The sequence below is a fragment of the Salmo salar genome, chromosome 03 (genome assembly GCF_965601325.2).
Source record: "Salmo salar chromosome 03, fSalSal1, whole genome shotgun sequence".
In the NCBI taxonomy this organism is placed as follows: Eukaryota; Metazoa; Chordata; class Actinopteri; order Salmoniformes; family Salmonidae; genus Salmo; species Salmo salar.
Genome location: NC_138293.1, coordinates 19,261,912 through 19,283,535, shown reverse-complemented (window position 1 = coordinate 19,283,535; position 21,624 = coordinate 19,261,912). Strand labels below are relative to the sequence as shown.

The 21,624-nt window shown below is 48.3% G+C and overlaps 1 protein-coding gene across 2 annotated transcripts in view; it reads left to right on the top strand.

The window, feature by feature from the left end:
- Window positions 1-21,624, top strand: part of LOC106598783 (ATP-dependent chromatin remodeler CHD7) — a 76,103-nt gene that overhangs the window by 31,349 nt on the left and 23,130 nt on the right. For both annotated transcript variants that reach the window (XM_082973336.1, XM_082973337.1), the window contains exons 6-20: window positions 164-301; window positions 449-570; window positions 2,910-3,153; window positions 3,706-3,882; window positions 4,129-4,371; window positions 5,241-5,427; window positions 6,039-6,249; window positions 6,644-6,839; window positions 7,191-7,358; window positions 7,623-7,802; window positions 8,156-8,266; window positions 11,978-12,186; window positions 14,233-14,432; window positions 14,940-15,102; window positions 15,863-15,952. In XM_082973336.1, the coding sequence (XP_082829462.1) occupies window positions 164-301; window positions 449-570; window positions 2,910-3,153; window positions 3,706-3,882; window positions 4,129-4,371; window positions 5,241-5,427; window positions 6,039-6,249; window positions 6,644-6,839; window positions 7,191-7,358; window positions 7,623-7,802; window positions 8,156-8,266; window positions 11,978-12,186; window positions 14,233-14,432; window positions 14,940-15,102; window positions 15,863-15,952 (2,639 nt within the window). The remainder of the gene's footprint in view (window positions 1-163; window positions 302-448; window positions 571-2,909; window positions 3,154-3,705; window positions 3,883-4,128; window positions 4,372-5,240; window positions 5,428-6,038; window positions 6,250-6,643; window positions 6,840-7,190; window positions 7,359-7,622; window positions 7,803-8,155; window positions 8,267-11,977; window positions 12,187-14,232; window positions 14,433-14,939; window positions 15,103-15,862; window positions 15,953-21,624) is intronic.

Below are 21,624 nucleotides of genomic sequence, written 5' to 3'. Positions count from 1 at the left end.
AACACACTTATCTCCCCCCGGCTTGCGCACTAAACCCCGCGGACGCACGCGCACACACACACACTAATCCCCAAGACACACTTACCCCTCCCCACATACTAACGCCCTCTCTGCCCCAACACACACACTAACCTCAACCTCTCTCTGCCCCCCCCCCCCCCAGCCTGTAAAGCTGTATCTGGTGAAGTGGTGTTCCCTGCCCTATGAGGATAGAACTTGGGAGCTGAAGACGGACATCGACCAGGCCAAGATCGATGAGTACGAGGCCGTCGCGGCCCGTCAGCCCGAGACCAAACGCGTGGTGCGTAAAATAAAAACCTCACACACACTATACACTCTCCTGCTGCCTTTTTCTTACATTTTCTGGCCCCAGCCCTTTAACGCGGAGCCAGCTAGGTCTCCTGCGGTCACACAGAAACCACTAACAGTAGACTTTTATTTGAAACAGGAGCGACCTCCCACTGAAAACTGGCAGAAATCCCAGAGTTCCAGGGATTATAAAAACGACAACGCACTCAGGGAATACCAGCTGGAGGGAGTGAACTGGTTGCTCTTCAACTGGTACAATACGTAAGGAGAAGTACTAAAACCTACTGTTCGTGTGTGCATGTGTTAAGATATATGATGTGTGTGTGTGAGACCCACTTATATAACATGTACAGTACCAGTCAAAAGTTTGGACACCTACTCATTCAAGGGTTTTTCTTTATCCTACATTGTAGAATAATAGTGAAGACATAAACTATGAAATAACACATGGAATCATGTAGTAACCAAAAAAGTGTTAAACAAATAAAAATATATTTTAGATTCTTCAAAAAGCACCCTTTGCCTTGATGACAGCTTTGCACACTCTTGACATTCTCTCAACCAGCTTCATGAGGAATGCTTTTCCAACATTCTTGAAGGACTTCCCACATATGCTGAGCACTTGTTGGCTGCTTTTCCTTCAATCTGTGGTCCAACTCATCCCAAACCATCTCAATTGGTTTGAGGTCGGTGATTGTGGAGCCCAGGTCATCTGATGCAGCACTCCATCACTCTCCTTCTTGGTCAAATAGGGGAGGCAGGTAGCCTAGTGGTTAGAGCGTTGGACCAGTAACCGAAAGGTTGCTTGATCGAATCCCCGAGCTGACAAGGTAAAAATCTGTCGTTCTGCCCCTGAACAAGGCAGTGTTCCTAGGCCGTCGTTGTAAATAAGAATTTGTTCTTAACTTACTTGCCTAGGTTAAATAAAAAAAACTAAATAACCCTTACACAGACTGTATTTTGGGTTGTTGTCCTGTTGAAAAACAAATGATAGTCCCACTAAGCGCAAACCAGATGGGATGGTGTATTGCTGCAGAATGCTGTGGTAGCCATGCTGGTTAAGTGTGCCTTAAATTCTTAATAAATCACTGACAGTGCCACCAGCAAAGCACCATCACACCTCCTCCTCCATGCTTCACGGTGGGAACCACACATGCAGAGATCATCCGTTCACCTACTCTGCATCTCACAAAGACACTGTGGTTGGAACCAAATATCTGAAATTTGGACTCATCAGATCAAAGGACAGATTTCCACCAGTCTAATGTCCATTGCTGGTGTTTCTTGCCCCAAGCAAGTCTCTTCTTCTTATTGGTGTCCTTTAGTAGTGGTTTCTTTGCAGCAATTCGACCATGAAGGCGTGATTCACGCAGTCTCCTCTGAACAGTTGATGTTGAGATTCATCTGTTACTTGAATTCTGTGAAGAATTTATTTGGGTTGCAATTTCTGAGTCTGGTAACTCTAATGAACTTATCCTCTGCAGCAGAGGTAACTGGGTCTTCCTTTCCTGTGGCAGTCCTCATGAGAGCCAGTTTCATCATAGTGCTTGATAGTATTTGCCACTGCACTTGAAGAAACTTTCAAAGTTCTTAATGTTCTGTATTGACTGACCTTCATGTCTTAAAGTAATGATGGACTGTCATTTCTCTGCTTATTTGAGCTGTTCTCGCCATATGGACTTTAACCAAATATGACTATATTCTGTATACCACCCCTACCTTGTCACAACACAACTGATTGGCTCAAACGCATTAAGAAGGAAAGAAATTCCAAAAATTTAGCAAATACTAAAAAATAAAGAAAAACAATGGAATGAGTAGGTGTACCATTTTTGACTGGTACTGTATATATTATGGAACTATTACATAGTATAATATACAAGATATCTACTGGTACTGTATATATTATGGAACTATTACATAGTATAATATACAAGATATCTACTGGTACTGTATATATTATGGAACTATTACATAGTATAATATACAAGATATCTACTGACTAAAGTCTGTCTTTATAACCCACAATTACTCAATAACAAGTAGGACCATATATGCTATGTGTTTATCCAACACACTCCCATAGATAATACTGAACCATGTCACCCAGCATGTGTAAATACAATCAACACATCCATGCCCCATATTGTGTCCTGCAACCCATGTGTTGCAGGGACATGTGTGTACCCAATCTGTGCTTTTCTCACACCAATCATTAATGTGTGATCTACCACTGCTGCACACACACACACACACACACACTCAGTCAGTATGATGCAATAGCCACACAGCCAACTTGTTCGTTAGTGTCGTTGATCTGCCTTTACAGGGTTATCTAGCTGTTCATTAGATTACTCACTCACGAATAGAGTGCACAGAGACTTAAGGACACACTATTGCCAATATAGTGCTCTATCTAGGTCTCTGCACTGTGAATAGGGTGTAATTTGAGACACAGACTATCCCTGTTACATCTCATTCATTTGCACTATTTTCTCTCCTTTCTGTCCGCCTAGGAGACCCATTCAGATTACTCACTACTGCTAATACAGTGACTGGTTGTTCCCCTTTCATCATGTTCTCTCTCTGTTCCCCTCCAGACGGAACTGCATCCTAGCAGATGAAATGGGCCTGGGCAAGACCATCCAGTCCATCACATTCCTCTATGAGATCTACCTGAAGGGGATCCACGGGCCCTTCCTGGTCATCGCCCCCCTCTCCACCATTCCAAACTGGGAGAGGGAGTTCCGCACCTGGACCGAACTCAACGTGATCGTCTACCACGGCAGCCAGGCCAGCCGCAAGACCATCCAGGCCTACGAAATGAACTACCGCGACGTGCAGGTACGTCGTGACCATACTGTAACCGTGACCTTAACCATACCATAACTATAACAGTACCATCCACTACAGGCATGACCTGACGTAACAAGACCATTAAGGCCAGATGCACAGGTAACAAGACCCAGGGTAGCCTAGTGGTTAGAGCGTTGGACTGGATACATGGATATAGAATGGTACAGTCCGTTCTTAACCCTAATATAGGAATAATCCCACAAGAAGCACCTTAGACAGTCAGGTATTTAACAACATTAATCAGAGCTCCACGCTGACCGTACCGACCAAATAAAGAGTGACTGAAATGTGACCATAACCTACTCCACTAACCATTTAAATGTGTAAACTTACTCCACTAACCTCATACTTGAGCAAATATGTTTATTACATTATATGTTGAGTCCATTTTGATTCAGTAAATTGACCAAAGGCCAGATCTCCCTGACCAGCGTCCAGAGTTTTCTCGATTGAGTTAAGTAGGAAAAACTACTGGCCATACACCATGACGCTCTTCCCTGTGTTCTGACCTCGCTCTCCCACTTCTCCCTCCATCTTCAGGGTCGTGTGATAAAGGGAGCGTACAAATTCCATGCGGTCATCACCACATTTGAGATGATTCTGACAGACTGCCCGGAGCTGCGCAGCGTCCCGTGGCGCTGTGTGGTCATCGACGAGGCTCACCGCCTCAAGAACAGGAACTGCAAGCTGCTGGAGGGACTCAAGATGATGGACATGGTGTGTTGACATGGGGAGATGTCTAGTTGTTAACTTCCATTTCTCCTGTGGTTGTTTTGGAAGACTTGCCATTGAACCTGTTGGAAAATAAGCAATAGTTATTGATAAAATGCTAATATTTTATGGACATCAATGGGACGTTTCATCCTCTCCTACCACAGGAGTAATAAAAAAAACCCATCTATAATGACCTACTGGAAGGACCTAAGTATAGTAAAAACCAAGTCCTCCTCTCCCTCTGTAAAGGAGCACAAGGTGCTGCTGACCGGGACCCCCCTGCAGAACACGGTGGAGGAGCTCTTCAGTCTGCTCAACTTCCTGGAACCTGAACGCTTCCCCTCGGAGAACACCTTCATGCAGGAGTTTGGAGACCTCAAGACTGAGGAGCAGGTCCAAAAGCTGCAGGCCATCCTGAAGCCCATGATGCTGCGACGTCTCAAGGAGGACGTGGAGAAGAACCTGGCCCCCAAGGAGGAGACCATCATCGAGGTGTTTGTTTCTGTGTTTTGACTTTGTGTGTGTGTTCCTCATGGTCAACTGATGTCATTTCTCTCTACTGAGTTTACCTAACTGATGACATTTCTCTCTACTGAGTTTACCTAACTGATGACATTTCTCTCTACTGAGTTTACCTAACTGATGTCATTTCTCTCTACTGAGTTTACCTAACTGATGTAATTTCTCTCTACTGAGTTTAACTAACTGATGACATTTCTCTCTACTGAGTTTACCTAACTGATGACATTTCTCTCTACTGAGTTTACCTAACTGATGTAATTTCTCTCTACTGAGTTTACCTAACTGATGTAATTTCTCTCTACTGAGTTTACCTAACTGATGTCATTTCTCTCTACTGAGTTTACCTAACTGATGACATTTCTCTCTACTGAGTTTACCTAACTGATGTCATTTCTCTCTACTGAGTTTACCTAACTGATGTCATTTCTCTCTACTGAGTTTACCTAACTGATGTCATTTCTCTCTACTGAGTTTACCTAACTGATGTCATTTCTCTCTACTGAGTTTACCTAACTGATGTCATTTCTCTCTACTGAGTTTACCTAACTGATGACATTTCTCTCTACTGAGTTTACCTAACTGATGTCATTTCTCTCTACTGAGTTTACCTAACTGATGTCATTTCTCTCTACTGAGTTTACCTAACTGATGTCATTTCTCTCTACTGAGTTTACCTAACTGATGTCATTTCTCTCTACTGAGTTTACCTAACTGATGTCATTTCTCTCTACTGAGTTTACCTAACTGATGTCATTTCTCTCTACTGAGTTTACCTAACTGATGTCATTTCTCTCTACTGAGTTTAACTAACTGATGTTGTTCCCATCTCCTGTTCTCAGGTGGAGCTGACCAACATCCAGAAGAAGTACTACCGGGCCATCCTGGAGAAGAACTTCTCCTTCCTGTCTAAAGGAGGACCGGGAGGAGGAGGTGGCGCATGGGGAGGCGGCGGTGCTCAGGTCCCCAACCTGCTCAACACCATGATGGAGCTGAGGAAGTGCTGCAACCACCCCTACCTCATCAATGGTATGGAACACGCACACGAAAGGCGTCCGCATGCTTCCGTCTGAACAGTTTGTGCATATATTATGACAACGTTTTGGTCTTCAGCAAAGGTTTCTTCAGCTGTTCGTGCACACTACATTTTTTCTCTAAGTCTACGTCCCTTCGTTGGTGATTGGTCTAAGATCTCCTCAACAAATGAAATGAGTGACAGTTTTCTTGAGTTATCTTAGATGAAGTCGGACTATTTTGAGGTCGTTTATACTGGCTACGGCATCTCCAAGATGGACAAACAGTACTATTGGTGCTTTTTTTTTTTCAAATTCTTCAAGCGAAGGTCTTTTAAGGGAGTATGTGAACACATCTGTTCAGGTCACCTAGCCGAGTTAAGCTAGGTGCCAACCGAAGCATGCGGAAGGCTTAACACACACTACTAACATAGTCCTCACTCAGTCTTTTGGCTTAGAAAGTGTTTATTTTGGACGCTCTGAGTGTTGATTTTTCTTGGGTGTGGCACAGGACATGCCCCCAACCTCTGTTGGTACTTGGCTTGGGTTGGTTTGTGAACATGCTGGGTTTAGTCTCACTGCTTTGAATGATTCTGATGCATGGCCGTTTGTTTTATGATGTTCTAGGTGCAGAGGAGAAGATCCTGGAAGACTTCCGTGAGAACCACCATGCCGAGATGCCCCAGTTCCACCTACAGGCCATGATCCAGGCAGCGGGCAAGCTGGTGCTGATCGACAAGCTGCTGCCCAAGCTGAAGGCTGGGGGACACAGGGTCCTCGTCTTCTCCCAGATGGTGCGCTGCCTGGACATTCTGGAGGACTACCTCATCCAGAAACGGTACGGATCTGACCTTTTACCCCTGAAGATTTGATTTGAAGTACCCCTTTTATGTCCTCTTCCAGATTTTGTCTTCCATTCCACTCTTACCTAACCCAGGGGACTGAAACTGGGGCCCTGTGTGCCAGATGCGGCCTGCAAGCCAATTCTTAAAACAAAAACGAAAGAAATTGTGATTTTGAGAACCCTACCCTAATCTTCTGATTTTAATTGTTGATGCATTTGAGCTTCACCGTATTTCATACTATATATAAATGTAATGTATTTTACTAGTCATCTGCGTGAGCACATCAATGACAGCGAGCACATCAATGACAAAGTCATTGTGGGTAGTTTTTTATGATTGTGTTGAATCTGTTGATAAAGCTGTGTATGGCTGTCTCCATCCGACCAGGTACCCGTATGAACGTATCGACGGCCGTGTGAGGGGTAACCTTCGGCAGGCTGCGATTGACCGCTTCTCTCGTCCGGACTCTGACCGCTTTGTCTTCCTGCTGTGTACCCGGGCCGGAGGCCTGGGCATCAACCTGACCGCTGCTGACACCTGCATCATCTTTGACTCGGATTGGAACCCACAGAATGACTTACAGGTGAGTGGGCTGGGCTTGGAAATAGAGCGTTACCATTTTGTTAAATACTCAAGTTGAAGATGCAATTTATGGAATACTGTGGTCACTACCACACAGGTAAATACAGTGCTACTTCAGTAGACTTTGAAAGAAGACAGTCCTGTTAAGATACAGTAGAGACACATGTGGAAACGCAGTACACAGGTTCATAAAACAAGAACAACAGGAAACAATGATCACACCGCTGGTACACCACTACATGACTTTGTTTGTTGTTGTCAGTTGGTCTACTCAATCTAAGCAAGCTTTTTCTCTCCATCTCTCTCGCTCTCTTTTCCTCTCCCTCGCTCTCTTTTCCTCCCCCTCTCTCAGGCACAAGCCAGATGCCACAGGATTGGCCAGAGCAAGGCAGTGAAAATCTACAGACTGATCACCAGGAACTCCTATGAGAGGGAGATGTTTGACAAGGCCAGCCTCAAGCTGGGCCTCGACAAGGCTGTGCTGCAGTCCATGAGTGGCCGAGAAAATGCAGCCAACGGGGTAAGACACACAAACACACGCACAGTTAACACAGATCTGACACAGTTAAATAGTAAGACCAGGCTTGGGGACGTGTTAGTATTGTTTTTCAACGTTCTGTGTGCCCCCCCCTGTTGAATACATCTCTAAAACAGTTAGATTGCTCACCTGCCTTTGTGAAGAGAGGTTCTTCTCAACCATATTTAATTGTCTTAATAAAGGTGAACTATTGTTGATATGCTGAGCTCAGTTGTCTAAACCATCAAATGTGCTCCACCACCTCAGGTGCCACAGCTGTCTAAGAAGGAGGTGGAGGACCTCCTCCGTAAAGGAGCCTATGGAGCTCTGATGGACGAGGAGGACGAGGGCTCGAAGTTCTGCGAAGAGGACATTGACCAGATCCTCCTGAGACGAACCCAGACCATCACCATTGAGTCCGAGGGCAAGGGGTCCACCTTCGCCAAGGTAGCTTCAATACGCTGTCTCCCATGTGTTCTTAGCACCCTTTTTGTAGCGTGTTCCTTCATTTTAGTGGTCAGTAACATAGGAATTGAATTACTATAACAGATTTCCCATTCAAGTCAATGGGTCTAGGTGTACTGATGGCCCATTCTAGTAATTATATTTCTATGCTCATTACCAGTAGAGAGCCAGGCTCTTTCAGAATCAAACTGTGCAGTGTCACTGGGAGCTTGTTCCAGTGGCCAACCCAGCAGCACTTATTTGAGATCAAAAGCGTAATTGGAAAAGAAAGGCGGAGAAAATGCATTCAGGAGATTCACCGTTGGGACCATTTCTTCTTTTACCTTTCTCCCCAGGCGAGCTTTGTGGCCGCTGGGAACAGGACGGACATTTCCCTGGAGGACCCGGACTTCTGGCAGAAGTGGGCCAAGAAGGCGGAGCTCGACATGGAAGCCATCAATGGACGGGTGAGCTTCGGGAAACTGTATTGTGGGAAATGTAGTGTAACAGGGATGACCTAAGGGGCAAAGACTTGGCTTGGTCAGTATTTGTCTCTCAAGGAATGCAAAATAAAATGCTGAGGGTTGAACTGTAACCGGTAGTGTTGTCACGATACCAGAATTTTGGTTTAATATCACGATATTAGATACCATCAAGATACTCTATTCCAAAATGATACCAAGGCAAAAACAAGAAGGCTAATTAGCCAAAGTCACAGTGGCACTTGATCCAGACAGATACACTTAGCTACTGCTCTGTTTAATCGTTGGGTATCTTTTGAGTTCAATATCATTACATTAGCCAACATCTGGTGAAATTGCAGAGCGCCAAATTCAAATTAAATTACTATAAATATTTAACTTTCATCAAATCACAAGTGTAATACATCAAAATAAAGCTTAACTTCTCTGGGATATGTGGGATGCTAGCGTCCCACCTCGACAACAGCCAGTGATATTGCAGGGCGCCAAATTCAAACAACAAATCTCATAATTAGAATTCCTCAAACATACAAGTATTATACACCATTTTAAAGATATACTTCTGTTAATCCAACCACAGTGTCCGATTTCAATAGGCTTTACGGCAAAAGCAAACCATGCTATTATCTGAGGACAATCAAACAAATACAGACGATCAGAATTCAACCCGCCAGGCACAACACAAAAGTCAGAAATAACATATAATGCATGCCTTACCTTTGAAGATCTTCTTCTGTTGGCACTCCAATATGTCCCATAACCATCACAAATGGTCCTTTTGTTCGATTAATTCCATCGTTATATATCCAAAATGTCCATTTATTTGGCGCGTTTGATCCAGAAAAACACCTGTTCCAACTCGCCCAGCATGACTACAAAATATGTAATAAGTTACCTGTAACCGCTGTCCAAACATTTCAAACAACTTTCCTAAAACAACTTTAGGTATTTTTTAATGTAAATAATCGATCAAATTTAAGACGGGATAAACAGCGTTCAATACCCGGGGAAAATAATGTGGAGCGTGCTTTCTGGTCACGCGCCTCTATCAAACAGTACACTTCCCTCGAGCCTCGTTCTGGACAGCCGTACTTCTTCATTACACAAAGGAAAAACATCAACCAATTTCTAAAGACTGTTGACATGCAGTGGAAGCGATAGGAACTGCAAACAACTGCCTTAGAAATGTAGGTTCCCAAAGAAACCCCATTGAAAAGAGAGTGACCTCGGGGTTTCGCCTGCCAAATAAGTTCTGTTATACTCACAGACATCATTCAAACAGTTTTAGAAACTTCAGAGTGTTTTCTATCCAAATCTACCAATTGAATATCCTAGCTTCTGGGCCTGAGAAACAGGCAGTTTAATTTGGGCACGCTTTTCATCCGGACGTGAAAATACTGCCCCCTATCCCAAAGAAGTTAAGGGGGGCTTATGTAGTGGGGAGAGAAGGGCGTGTTTCATAGTTTACAACCAATGTCTGTTCACTTGGGCGGGGCCACGGAGTGAACAGAATTTACCTTATGGAAACAATTCTCTCATTTAGAAGCTAAAATTACATTTCATCTTTTCACAAATAGTTTCATATTTAAACATTTAAATTGCACAACAATTCCATGTGAATCTGATAACTAGAATGTGTAGACTTTCCAAGTTACAGTTTGTCATCCTATCATCAGTAATAATGTCTCAGATGACAACAGAACTGACATCATATTCTTTAAGTACCAACGCATATTTTCAGCTGGTTGGATTACCGAAATATGGTTCTGTTCACCACCCTTTTGATGTTACCAGACTCTCTATGTTAACAAAGGGCTTTCCAAGAGTCACTCTGTAGACTAGAGAGAGAGGAAAGGTATTTATGGGGATCATAAACCTCACCAACAGGCCAACGTCATGACACGCCTAAGACAGCGCTACAGGGAGACAGGACGGACAGCTGATCGTCCTCGTAGTGGCAGATCACATGTAACAACACCTGCACAGGATTGGTACATCCGAACATCACACCTGCGGGACAGGTACAGGATGGCAACAACAACTGCCCGAGTTACACCAGGAACGCACAATCCCTCCACCAGTGCTCAGACTGTCCGCAATAGGCTGAGAGAGGCTGGACTGAGGGCTTGTAGGCCTGTAGTAAGGCAGGTCCTCACCAGATATCACCGGCAACAACGTCGCCTATGGGCACAAACCCACCGTCGCTGGACCAGACAGGACTGGCAAAAAGTGCTCTTCACTGACGAGTCGCGGTTTTGTCTCACCAGGGGTGATGGTCGGATTTGCGTTTATCGTTGAAGGAATGAGCGTTACACCGAGGCCTGTACTGTACTGATTTCCTGCAAGACAGGAATGTCAGTGCTCTGCCATGGCCAGCGAAGAGCCTGGATCTCAATCCCATTGAGCTCGTCTGGGACCTGTTGGATCAGAGGGTGAGGGCTAGGGCCATTCCCCCAGAAATGTCCAGGAACTTGCAGGTGCCTTGGCGGAAGAGTGGGGTAACATCTCACAGCAAGAACTGGCTAATCTGGTGCAGTCCATGAGGAGATGCACTGCAGTACTTAATGCAGCTGGTGGCCACACCAGATACTGACTGTTCATTTTGATTTTGACCCCCCCCCCCCCCTTTGTTCAGGGATACATTATTCCATTTGTTAGTCACAAGTTTGCTGAAAATAAACGCAGTTGACAGTGAGAGGACATTTCTTTTTTTTGCTGAGTTTACAATCAATTTGACTTTGTTTTTACCAATATAACTACAACCACATAATGGTGGTCATTTATTTTACTGCTAAATCTCCATTGATAAACTGGGTAAATCAAGATGTAGCCGATGCAAGGGTTTCCATTAGCCGGTAATAGCCGGCTTTTGTCTGATGATAAAAATAAAGAAATAAAAAAGCCGATAAATAATATTCATCCAATGCACAAAAAAAAAACCATCTCTACCTTAAATAGACTGTTGTATTAATCTAATTAGATTTCCGCACGGACATCGACCTTGGGGAGTTAACTGCCTTGCTAATGGGCAGATCGGCAGATTTTTTCACCTTGTCGGCTCGGGATTTGAAACCAGCTACCTTTCGGTTACTGGTCCAACGCTCTTAACCGCTATGGGAATGGTAGAAACCACACCAGCATTCCCCTCCCTGTAGACACCACGTTACAATGTCAGAGGTCAGTGGTATTCTCTCCCTCATACGCAAATCTAAAGCGTTAATTAATTTGTCTTATTACCCCAGGCTAGCCATGTGTGGAGCCCCAGTCATAACTGGGCTACGGCAAGCTAATTTAAAATGGTGGCCGTGGGAATCTCTTTATATTCCTTAATTACCCTGCGTTCCCCTCTTCAGTGGACCCAGAGGCAGTAAGCAGCTTACGCTGCCTCCAGAGGGGAACAGAGACATCACTTAGTCAGTCGAAAGCAAGTCCTTTTCTCTCCTCTACCCCACGCCGCTCCCGTACTCGCCCTCCCTCTCCTCAAGGGCCCTGGAGTATAGCACTTAATCCAGCCGCATAAACAGACACGTCAGCTGTTTTTTTTATAGCTATATTGAGCTTAGTAGGGAAACTATGCTAATGAGGTCAATAATAAAAACATCATGCTACCTTTTTTTTGTGCATTTTAACACTTGGGAGATGGAGGAGAGAGGAAAGTGTGATTGGGGTTTTTGACACGTATTTCTTTTCTCCAAGAACACCCTTGTGATTGACACTCCGAGGGTGCGGAAGCAGACACGCCACTACAGCTCGATGAAGGAGGACGAATTGGCCGAGTTCTCCGAGCTGGAAAGTGACGGCGAGAACGAGAAGCCCTTGACCAAACCCAGGCGGCCCCAGGACCGAGCCCATGGGTACCCCCGCAGCGAGTGCTTCAGGGTGGAGAAGAACCTGCTGGTTTATGGGTGAGTGGACATCTCTAACATGTTTGTTATTCTTTCAGAAAGGTTGACTGTTCTCTAAACCCTGGCCCTTTTGGAAGGGTAACTCTACATACTAGCAGTTTTCCTGATATGATCAAGAGTTTTCTTGTAATTATCTGTGATCTAAAACGTATATTTATGGGTGCCAATTTACGTCTTTCAATCAAGTGCGAAGTGCTACGTAGTCTAAACTCAACTGGCTAGTTTGTCTGTTTGTAAATAGAAGGGCGGGCTGTACGCTGATCCTGCTGCTTTGATTGGAGTTGTATTTCTGTGTCCACTCACTTGTTTAATAATTTCACCCGATCACTTCTCTTTCGGTTTAATCATTTAGATTGCCTCCTGCTAGCCTAATACTATGATAGCAAGTTATCAATGTGCATAATATCTAGCAAGTTATCAATGTGCATAATATCTAGCAAGCTATCAATGTGCATAATATCTAGCAAGCTATCAATGTGCATAATATCTAGCAAGCTATCAATGTGCATAATATCTAGCAAGCTATCAATGTGCATAATATCTAGCAAGCTATCAATGTGCATAATATCTAGCAAGCTATCAATGTGCATAATATCTAACTAGCGGGGAGAGGGTAGGGAAAAAGATGATCATTTTAGGCATATGAAAACAGTTTTTTCCGATCACTAGTCTCATCCAATCCGACTGTCATTTTACGGATACGATTAAGAGTATGGGCAGGTCAGAACATCTCTACTACATACCCCTCGTAGACCTGAGCCAATTTAGTAGGTTTTTAGTGATTTGGTTAACTATCCACTTTGCAGTCTTCACAGACTAGGCGATCGACCTGATTTTTGCCATAGTGGTAAATTTGGTATGGAGACGTGCCCATTCTATTATCTACCGCTAAATTCCTGAGACTGCAGGGGGATGGAAGAAATATGTCAGACACTGCCACAAGCCTACCAGAGGGCTATTACCATATCTACATCTCGCTCAGGATGTCCACCTGAGAGATGTCATATCCTGTCTGGTTTATTGTCTGCCAGGTCCTTGAAGTATGATGAGGCTGAGGATGTATGCTTGCGTCTGGCTAAACACATGCTGCGGTGGTCTGGGGAGAATAATGGTCATAGAGTGCTAATGCTTGTCCACTCACATGTAGGGTCATTTAACATACACAGCAATCTGATGCTCTGATACGCATGGGACCATTAAACATGCCTGCTTACTTGCACACACACGAACCCAACTCCTAATATGACCCAACACACACACACACACACACACAGTGAACCAATCACACACATGCACAGTGACCTGACACACACACACACACACACACACACACACTCATTAGTCGCCATGCCCGACTGCCCTCTACAGTGACAGATCACGGCTGGCTGCACGCACCAACCACGTCTGACCAGCAGTGGAGTTGTTTTTCACAATCTGACCGACTCGACTACTGTCTAGACCCCTGGGCTATAGGGCAAATTATAGGGCCATCACGTCTGAGAACTCTTCCCCTCAACTGACGCTGCTGCCATTGACTCCCTCTCTCGATCCCCCTCCCTAACCCAGACCTAGTCTCCATCGACCCACAAACACACACAAAGTCAAATTGATCGTACTAGAATTGAGGGATTGGTGGGCTGCATGCCAACTAGGGTTATCTCACCGTTGTGTCAAAGCGTTTAGGGAGAGACAAGTCTTCGGCCAGTTGTTCTACTCTGGGTCACCCACAGTAGTGAGATGTGATGTCAGTTGAGTGTGCAGTCATGAATGAAGTGTGTCACGGAATCAGATCGCGGTGTGACATTGGACCGTGGTTGAAGTTCAGAGAGCCAGACATAACACAGACCCAGCCACACCTACCCCCTCCTCTCTTCATTTACTGTAGTGGATGAGGAGGGATGGAACAGTATGGAACCTCCCAGCCCGACACTGTAAATGTCAATCATCGGGATAAATGATAATACTCCAGACAGACTAAATTCCCCTCTCTCCCTCCCCCCTCTCCTTCACCCTTTTTCTATCCTCCCCCCGTTCCCTCCCTGCTAGGTGGGGTCGCTGGGGAGACATCCTGTCCCGCGGGCGTTTCAAGCGGCCCCTGCAGGAGCAAGACGTGGAGACCATCTGCCGCGCCCTGCTGGCCTACTGCCTGCTGCACTACCGTGGAGACGAGAACATCAAGCGCTTCATCTGGGACCTCATCACGCCCTCTGAGGACGGACAAAGTCGCACACTCACCAACCACTCCGGTATGTATTCCTACACACTCCTACCGCAGCACAACCATAGCTTAGCTACAACATAAACACACACTTTCCGCTCAGTAACACCCTGATGAACTGCTCCGCAAGGCCTTCCCAAAAACATCCATTGAATTCCATAGGATTTTTCACAGTCCTCCCCACTACACCTGACCTGACCTTAGTCTAACATTGTGGCGGTCTGGTTCCAACTGGTTCAGATTCTGGACTTGTTTGACCTTAATCCTCATTGGTTTCGCTCAGAAGCCAACACTAGAGTCTGATTGGTTAAAAAAAAAAACATGGACTCCAATTGGCCCAATTAGTTGCTATTGTTTTCAATTATAGTTTGCAAATATCCATTTGAAATGGTTTAAATAAATAATCAAGTCTTTGCTGATACTAGACTTGGCCAACCCAGGTCTCTTGTTTAAAGAGATGTCATCTGAATTTGACATTTTTAACATGCGAGTGTGGACTTGTCTGACCATTGTTATACTCCCCCCACTCCTGTAGGTCTGTCTACTCCAGTACCGCGGGGTCGTAAGGGGAAGAAGGGAAAACCAGCCCTGCCTGCCCCTCCCCAGCTCCCCAGGGCAGAGTGGCTGGCCAGCTGTAACCCTGACCTGCTACTGCAGGAGGACAGCTACAAGAGACACCTCAAACACCACTGTAACAAGTAAGTCACAACTGACCTTTAAACCCAAATCCTGACCTCTAACCCCAACGCTGTCGCTGAAACACCACAAGAACAAGTGAGCCTTTTGTCAGCCCTTTGACCTCGAACCTCAAACCAAACACAAAACATCCAAGTTTCCACACATGGATAGGCCAACACAGTTGGTGGTTTCATTTAGAACACAGTCCCCATCCACAGCCCCCAGTAATCCTATTTCCCATGAGTTAGCTGCTAGTGACAGACACCAACACACTTTTCACTTCACTCTTTTGTTTAGTTCTAGGCAGTGTCCTATTTACTCCTCCTCCTTCTTCCTTGGCCACAACTCTTCTTCTCCTCTCCGCTCTTTTTCTTTCTAATCTGCTGTTGTTGGGGAGATTTTGCGACGGCCAGGTTTTTGGGGCCGAGGCTGGCGCCAGGCCAGGTGCCAGGCAGACCTGTTGGATGCGGGTGAAAGGCGGCACACACAGGGGTGATTATGTGGTGCCATCTGTCAGGCTGGTGCGCAGCGTGGCTAATCAGGCCTGGCAGCATGATGGATGGCCAGGGGTTCGTGCCAAAGAGCCACTACTGTCGCTCTACCCAGCTACTGCTGCTGGCACACGTGCACCAACCAGAGTTAAACACTCACTCTTTCCTTTTTTTACCCTCCCCCTCTCTTCATATCATTTTCTTTCTCCCTCCAATCTCTCTCTATATATCTCCCCACTTTCCTCTCTCTCTCTCCTCCCCCTCTTTCCCCTCTCTCTCCCTCCCACAGAGTTCTCCTTAGGGTCCGTATGCTCTACTATCTGCGACAGGAAGTCATCGGTGACCACACCGACAGGATCCTAGAGGGAACAGACTCAAGGTTGGCATCCATGCTCCTCCATCTCTTCATCTCTCCCTCCAACACTCCCAAGCCCCTGCCTGCTTGATCTTCCCTCTCCGTCTCTCCCTCTTCTATCCCCTCGTTCCGCCCCTCACCCAGATGTGCATGCATGTATAATGCAGAAATGTGTGCTCCGTATTGATGGCACCTGAGGCTCTTCGCTGAATACTTAAAATGCCGTTATTGTGTGTGCATGCATATGTGTGTAATCGCGCATATATACAAAAGTATGTGGACACCCCTTCAAATTAGTGGTGGATTTGGCTGTTTCAGCCACACCCATTGCTGACACTTGTATAAAATTGAGCACACAGCCATGAAATCTCCATAGACAACATTTGGCATTAGAATGGCCTTACTGAAGAGCTCAGTGACTTTCAACGTCATAGGACACCACCTTTTCAATAAGTCAGTTTGTCAAATTTCTGTTCTGCTAGAGCTGTCCCGGTCAACTGTAAGTGGTGTTATTGTGAAGTGGAAACACCTAGGCACAACAACAGCTCAGCCGCGAAGTGGTAGGCCACACAAGCTCACAGAACGGGACCACCGAGTGCTGAAGCGCGTAGCGTGTACAAATCGTCTGTCCTCGGTTGCAACACTCACTACTGAGTTCCAAACTGCCCCTGGAAGGAACTTCAGCACAAGAACTGTTCGTCGGGAGCTTCATGAAATGGGTTTCCATGGCTGAGCAAACACACACAAGCCTAAGATCACACGCAATGCCAAGCTTCGGCTGTAAAGCTCGCCGCCATTGGACTCTGCAGCAGTAGAAACACGTTCTATGGAGTGATTCACCATCTGGCAGTCCGACAGACAAATCTGGGTTTGCTGGATGCCAGGAGAACGCTACCTGCCTGAATGCAAAGTGCCAACTGTAAAGTTTGTTGGAGCAGGAATAATGGTCTGGAGCGGTTTTTCATGGTTCGGGCCCCTTAGTTCCAGTGAATTTAAATCTTAATTCTACAGTATACAATGACATTCTAGAAGATTCTGTGCTTCCAACTTTGTGGCAACAGTTTGGGGAAGGCCCTTTCTTGTTTCAGCATGACAATGCCCTGATGCACAAAGCGAGGTCCATACAGAAATGGTTTGTCGAGATCGTGTGGAAGAACTTGACTGGCCGGCACAGAGCCCTGACCTAAACCCCATCAAACACCTTTGGGATGAATTGCAATGCCGACTGTGAGCCAGGCCTAATCGCCTAACGTCAGTGCCTTACCTCACTAATGCTCCTGTGGCTGAATGGAAGCAAGTCCCTGCAGAAATATTCCAACATTTAGTAGAAAGCCTTCCCAGAAGAGTGGAGGCTGTTATAGCGGCAAAGGGACCAACTCCATATTAATGGCCATGATTTTGGAATGAGATGTTCAACGAGCAGGTGTTCACATACCTTTGGTCATGTAGTGTATCTGTGAATGTGCCAGCTAGTTAGTGACTAAGAGTGTGTGTGTCTGTGTACGCCTATAAATGTGCCAGTTGATGGATGGTGTGTGTGCAAGTGCCAGCCAGCATGTCTGTATTGCGTGAATCGGGACAGTGTCTGGTAGGGGTGATGGTGGTGGGGACAGTAGTCTGGTAGGGGTGATGGTGGTGGGGACAGTAGTCTGGTAGGGGTGATGGTGGTGGGGACAGTAGTCTGGTAGGGGTGGTGGGGACAGTAGTCTGGTAGGGGTGATGGTGGTGGGGACAGTAGTCTGGTAGGAGTGATGGTGGTGGGGACAGTAGTCTGGTAGGGGTGATGGTGGTGGGGACAGTAGTCTGGTAAGGGTGATGGTGGTGGGGACAGTAGTCTGGTAGGGGTGATGGTGGTGGGGACAGTAGTCTGGTAGGGGTGATGGTGGTGGGGACAGTAGTCTGGTAGGGGTGGTGGTGGTGGGGACAGTAGTCTGGTAGGGGTGATGGTGGTGGGGACAGTAGTCTGGTAGGGGTGATGGTGGTGGGGACAGTAGTCTGGTAGGGGTGATGGTGGTGGGGACAGTAGTCTGGTAGGGGTGATGGTGGTGGGGACAGTAGTCTGGTAGGGGTGATGGTGGTGGGGACAGTAGTCTGGTAGGGGTGATGGTGGTGGGGACAGTAGTCTGGTAGGGGTGATGGTGGTGGGGACAGTAGTCTGGTAGGGGTGGTGATGGTGGGGACAGTAGCCTGGTAGGGGTGATGGTGGTGGGGACAGTAGTCTGGTAGGGGTGGTGGGGACAGTAGTCTGGTAGGGGTGGTGGGGACAGTAGTCTGGTAGGGGTGGTGGTGGTGGGGACAGTAGTCTGGTAGGGGTGTGGTGGTGGGGACAGTAGTCTGGTAGGGGTGATGGTGGTGGGGACAGTAGTCTGGTAGGGGTGATGGTGGTGGGGACAGTAGTCTGGTAGGGGTGATGGTGGTGGGGACAGTAGTCTGGTAGGGGTGATGGTGGTGGGGACAGTAGTCTGGTAGGGGTGGTGGTGGTGGGGACAGTAGTCTGGTAGGGGTGATGGTGGTGGGGACAGTAGTCTGGTAGGGGTGGATGGTGGTGGGGACAGTAGTCTGGTAGGGGTGATGGTGGTGGGGACAGTAGTCTGGTAGGGGTGATGGTGGTGGGGACAGTAGTCTGGTAGGGGTGGTGGGGACAGTAGTCTGGTAGGGGTGATGGTGGTGGGGACAGTAGTCTGGTAGGGGTGGTGGTGGTGGGGACAGTAGTCTGGTAGGGGTGATGGTGGTGGGGACAGTAGTCTGGTAGGGGTGATGGTGGTGGGGACAGTAGTCTGGTAGGGGTGATGGTGGTGGGGACAGTAGTCTGGTAGGGGTGATGGTGGTGGGGACAGTAGTCTGGTAGGGGTGATGGTGGTGGGGACAGTAGTCTGGTAGGGGTGGTGGTGGTGGGGACAGTAGTCTGGTAGGGGTGATGGTGGTGGGGACAGTAGTCTGGTAGGGGTGGTGGTGGTGGGGACAGTAGTCTGGTAGGGGTGATGGTGGTGGGGACAGTAGTCTGGTAGGGGTGATGGTGGTGGGGACAGTAGTCTGGTAGGGGTGGTGGTGGTGGGGACAGTAGTCTGGTAGGGGTGATGGTGGTGGGGACAGTAGTCTGGTAGGGGTGGTGGTGGTGGGGACAGTAGTCTGGTAGGGGTGATGGTGGTGGGGACAGTAGTCTGGTAGGGGTGGTGGTGGTGGGGACAGTAGTCTGGTAGGGGTGATGGTGGTGGGGACAGTAGTCTGGTAGGGGTGATGGTGGTGGGGACAGTAGTCTGGTAGGGGTGGTGGTGGTGGGGACAGTAGTCTGGTAGGGGTGATGGTGGTGGGGACAGTAGTCTGGTAGGGGTGATGGTGGTGGGGACAGTAGTCTGGTAGGGGTGATGGTGGTGGGGACAGTAGTCTGGTAGGGGTGGTGGGGGACAGTAGTCTGGTAGGGGTGGTGGTGGGGACAGTAGTCTGGTAGGGGTGGTGGTGGTGGGGACAGTAGTCTGGTAGGGGTGATGGGGACAGTAGTCTGGTAGGGGATGGTGGGGGACAGTAGTCTGGTAGGGGTGGTGGGGACAGTAGTCTGGTAGGGGTGGTGGTGGTGGGGACAGTAGTCTGGTAGGGGTGGTGGTGGTGGGGACAGTAGTCTGGTAGGGGTGATGGTGGTGGGGACAGTAGTCTGGTAGGGGTGGTGGTGGTGGGGACAGTAGTCTGGTAGGGGTGATGGTGGTGGGGACAGTAGTCTGGTAGGGGTGATGGTGGTGGGGACAGTAGTCTGGTAGGGGTGGTGGTGGTGGGGACAGTAGTCTGGTAGGGGTGATGGTGGTGGGGACAGTAGTCTGGTAGGGGTGGTGGTGGTGGGGACAGTAGTCTGGTAGGGGTGATGGTGGTGGGGACAGTAGTCTGGTAGGGGTGGTGGTGGTGGGGACAGTAGTCTGGTAGGGGTGATGGTGGTGGGGACAGTAGTCTGGTAGGGGTGATGGTGGTGGGGACAGTAGTCTGGTAGGGGTGGTGGTGGTGGGGACAGTAGTCTGGTAGGGGTGATGGTGGTGGGGACAGTAGTCTGGTAGGGGTGATGGTGGTGGGGACAGTAGTCTGGTAGGGGTGATGGTGGTGGGGACAGTAGTCTGGTAGGGGTGGTGGGGACAGTAGTCTGGTAGGGGTGGTGGGGACAGTAGTCTGGTAGGGGTGTGGTGGTGGGGACAGTAGTCTGGTAGGGGTGATGGTGGTGGGGACAGTAGTCTGGTAGGGGTGATGGTGGTGGGGACAGTAGTCTGGTAGGGGTGATGGTGGTGGGGACAGTAGTCTGGTAGGGGTGATGGTGGTGGGGACAGTAGTCTGGTAGGGGTGATGGTGGTGGGGACAGTAGTCTGGTAGGGGTGATGGTGGTGGGGACAGTAGTCTGGTAGGGGTGATGGTGGTGGGGACAGTAGTCTGGTAGGGGTGATGGTGGTGGGGACAGTAGTCTGGTAGGGGTGGTGGTGGTGGGGGGACAGTAGTCTGGTAGGGGTGGTGGTGGTGGGGACAGTAGTCTGGTAGGGGTGATGGTGGTGGGGACAGTAGTCTGGTAGGGGGTGATGGTGGTGGGGACAGTAGTCTGGTAGGGGTGAGTGGTGGTGGGGACAGTAGTCTGGTAGGGGTGATGGTGGTGGGGACAGTAGTCTGGTAGGGGTGATGGTGGTGGGGACAGTAGTCTGGTAGGGGTGGTGGTGGTGGGGACAGTAGTCTGGTAGGGGTGATGGTGGTGGGGACAGTAGTCTGGTAGGGGTGATGGTGGTGGGGACAGTAGTCTGGTAGGGGTGATGGTGGTGGGGACAGTAGTCTGGTAGGGGTGATGGTGGTGGGGACAGTAGTCTGGTAGGGGTGATGGTGGTGGGGACAGTAGTCTGGTAGGGGTGGTGGTGGTGGGGACAGTAGTCTGGTAGGGGTGATGGTGGTGGGGACAGTAGTCTGGTAGGGGTGATGGTGGTGGGGACAGTAGTCTGGTAGGGGTGATGGTGGTGGGGACAGTAGTCTGGTAGGGGTGATGGTGGTGGGGACAGTAGTCTGGTAGGGGTGGTGGTGGTGGGGACAGTAGTCTGGTAGGGGGTGGTGGGGGACAGTAGTCTGGTAGTGGGTGGTGGGGACAGTAGTCTGGTAGGGTGTGGTGGTGGGGACAGTAGTCTGGTAGGGGTGATGGTGGTGGGGACAGTAGTCTGGTAGGGGTGGGATGGTGGTGGGGACAGTAGTCTGGTAGGGGTGGGATGGTGGTGGGGACAGTAGTCTGGTAGGGGTGATGGTGGTGGGGACAGTAGTCTGGTAGGGGTGATGGTGGTGGGGACAGTAGTCTGGTAGGGGTGATGGTGGTGGGGACAGTAGTCTGGTAGGGGTGATGGTGGTGGGGACAGTAGTCTGGTAGGGGTGATGGTGGTGGGGACAGTAGTCTGGTAGGGGTGATGGTGGTGGGGACAGTAGTCTGGTAGGGGTGATGGTGGTGGGGACAGTAGTCTGGTAGGGGTGATGGTGGTGGGGACAGTAGTCTGGTAGGGGTGATGGTGGTGGGGACAGTAGTCTGGTAGGGGTGATGGTGGTGGGGACAGTAGTCTGGTAGGGGTGGTGGGGACAGTAGTCTGGTAGGGGTGATGGTGGTGGGGACAGTAGTCTGGTAGGGGTGATGGTGGTGGGGACAGTAGTCTGGTAGGGGTGATGGTGGTGGGGACAGTAGTCTGGTAGGGGTGATGGTGGTG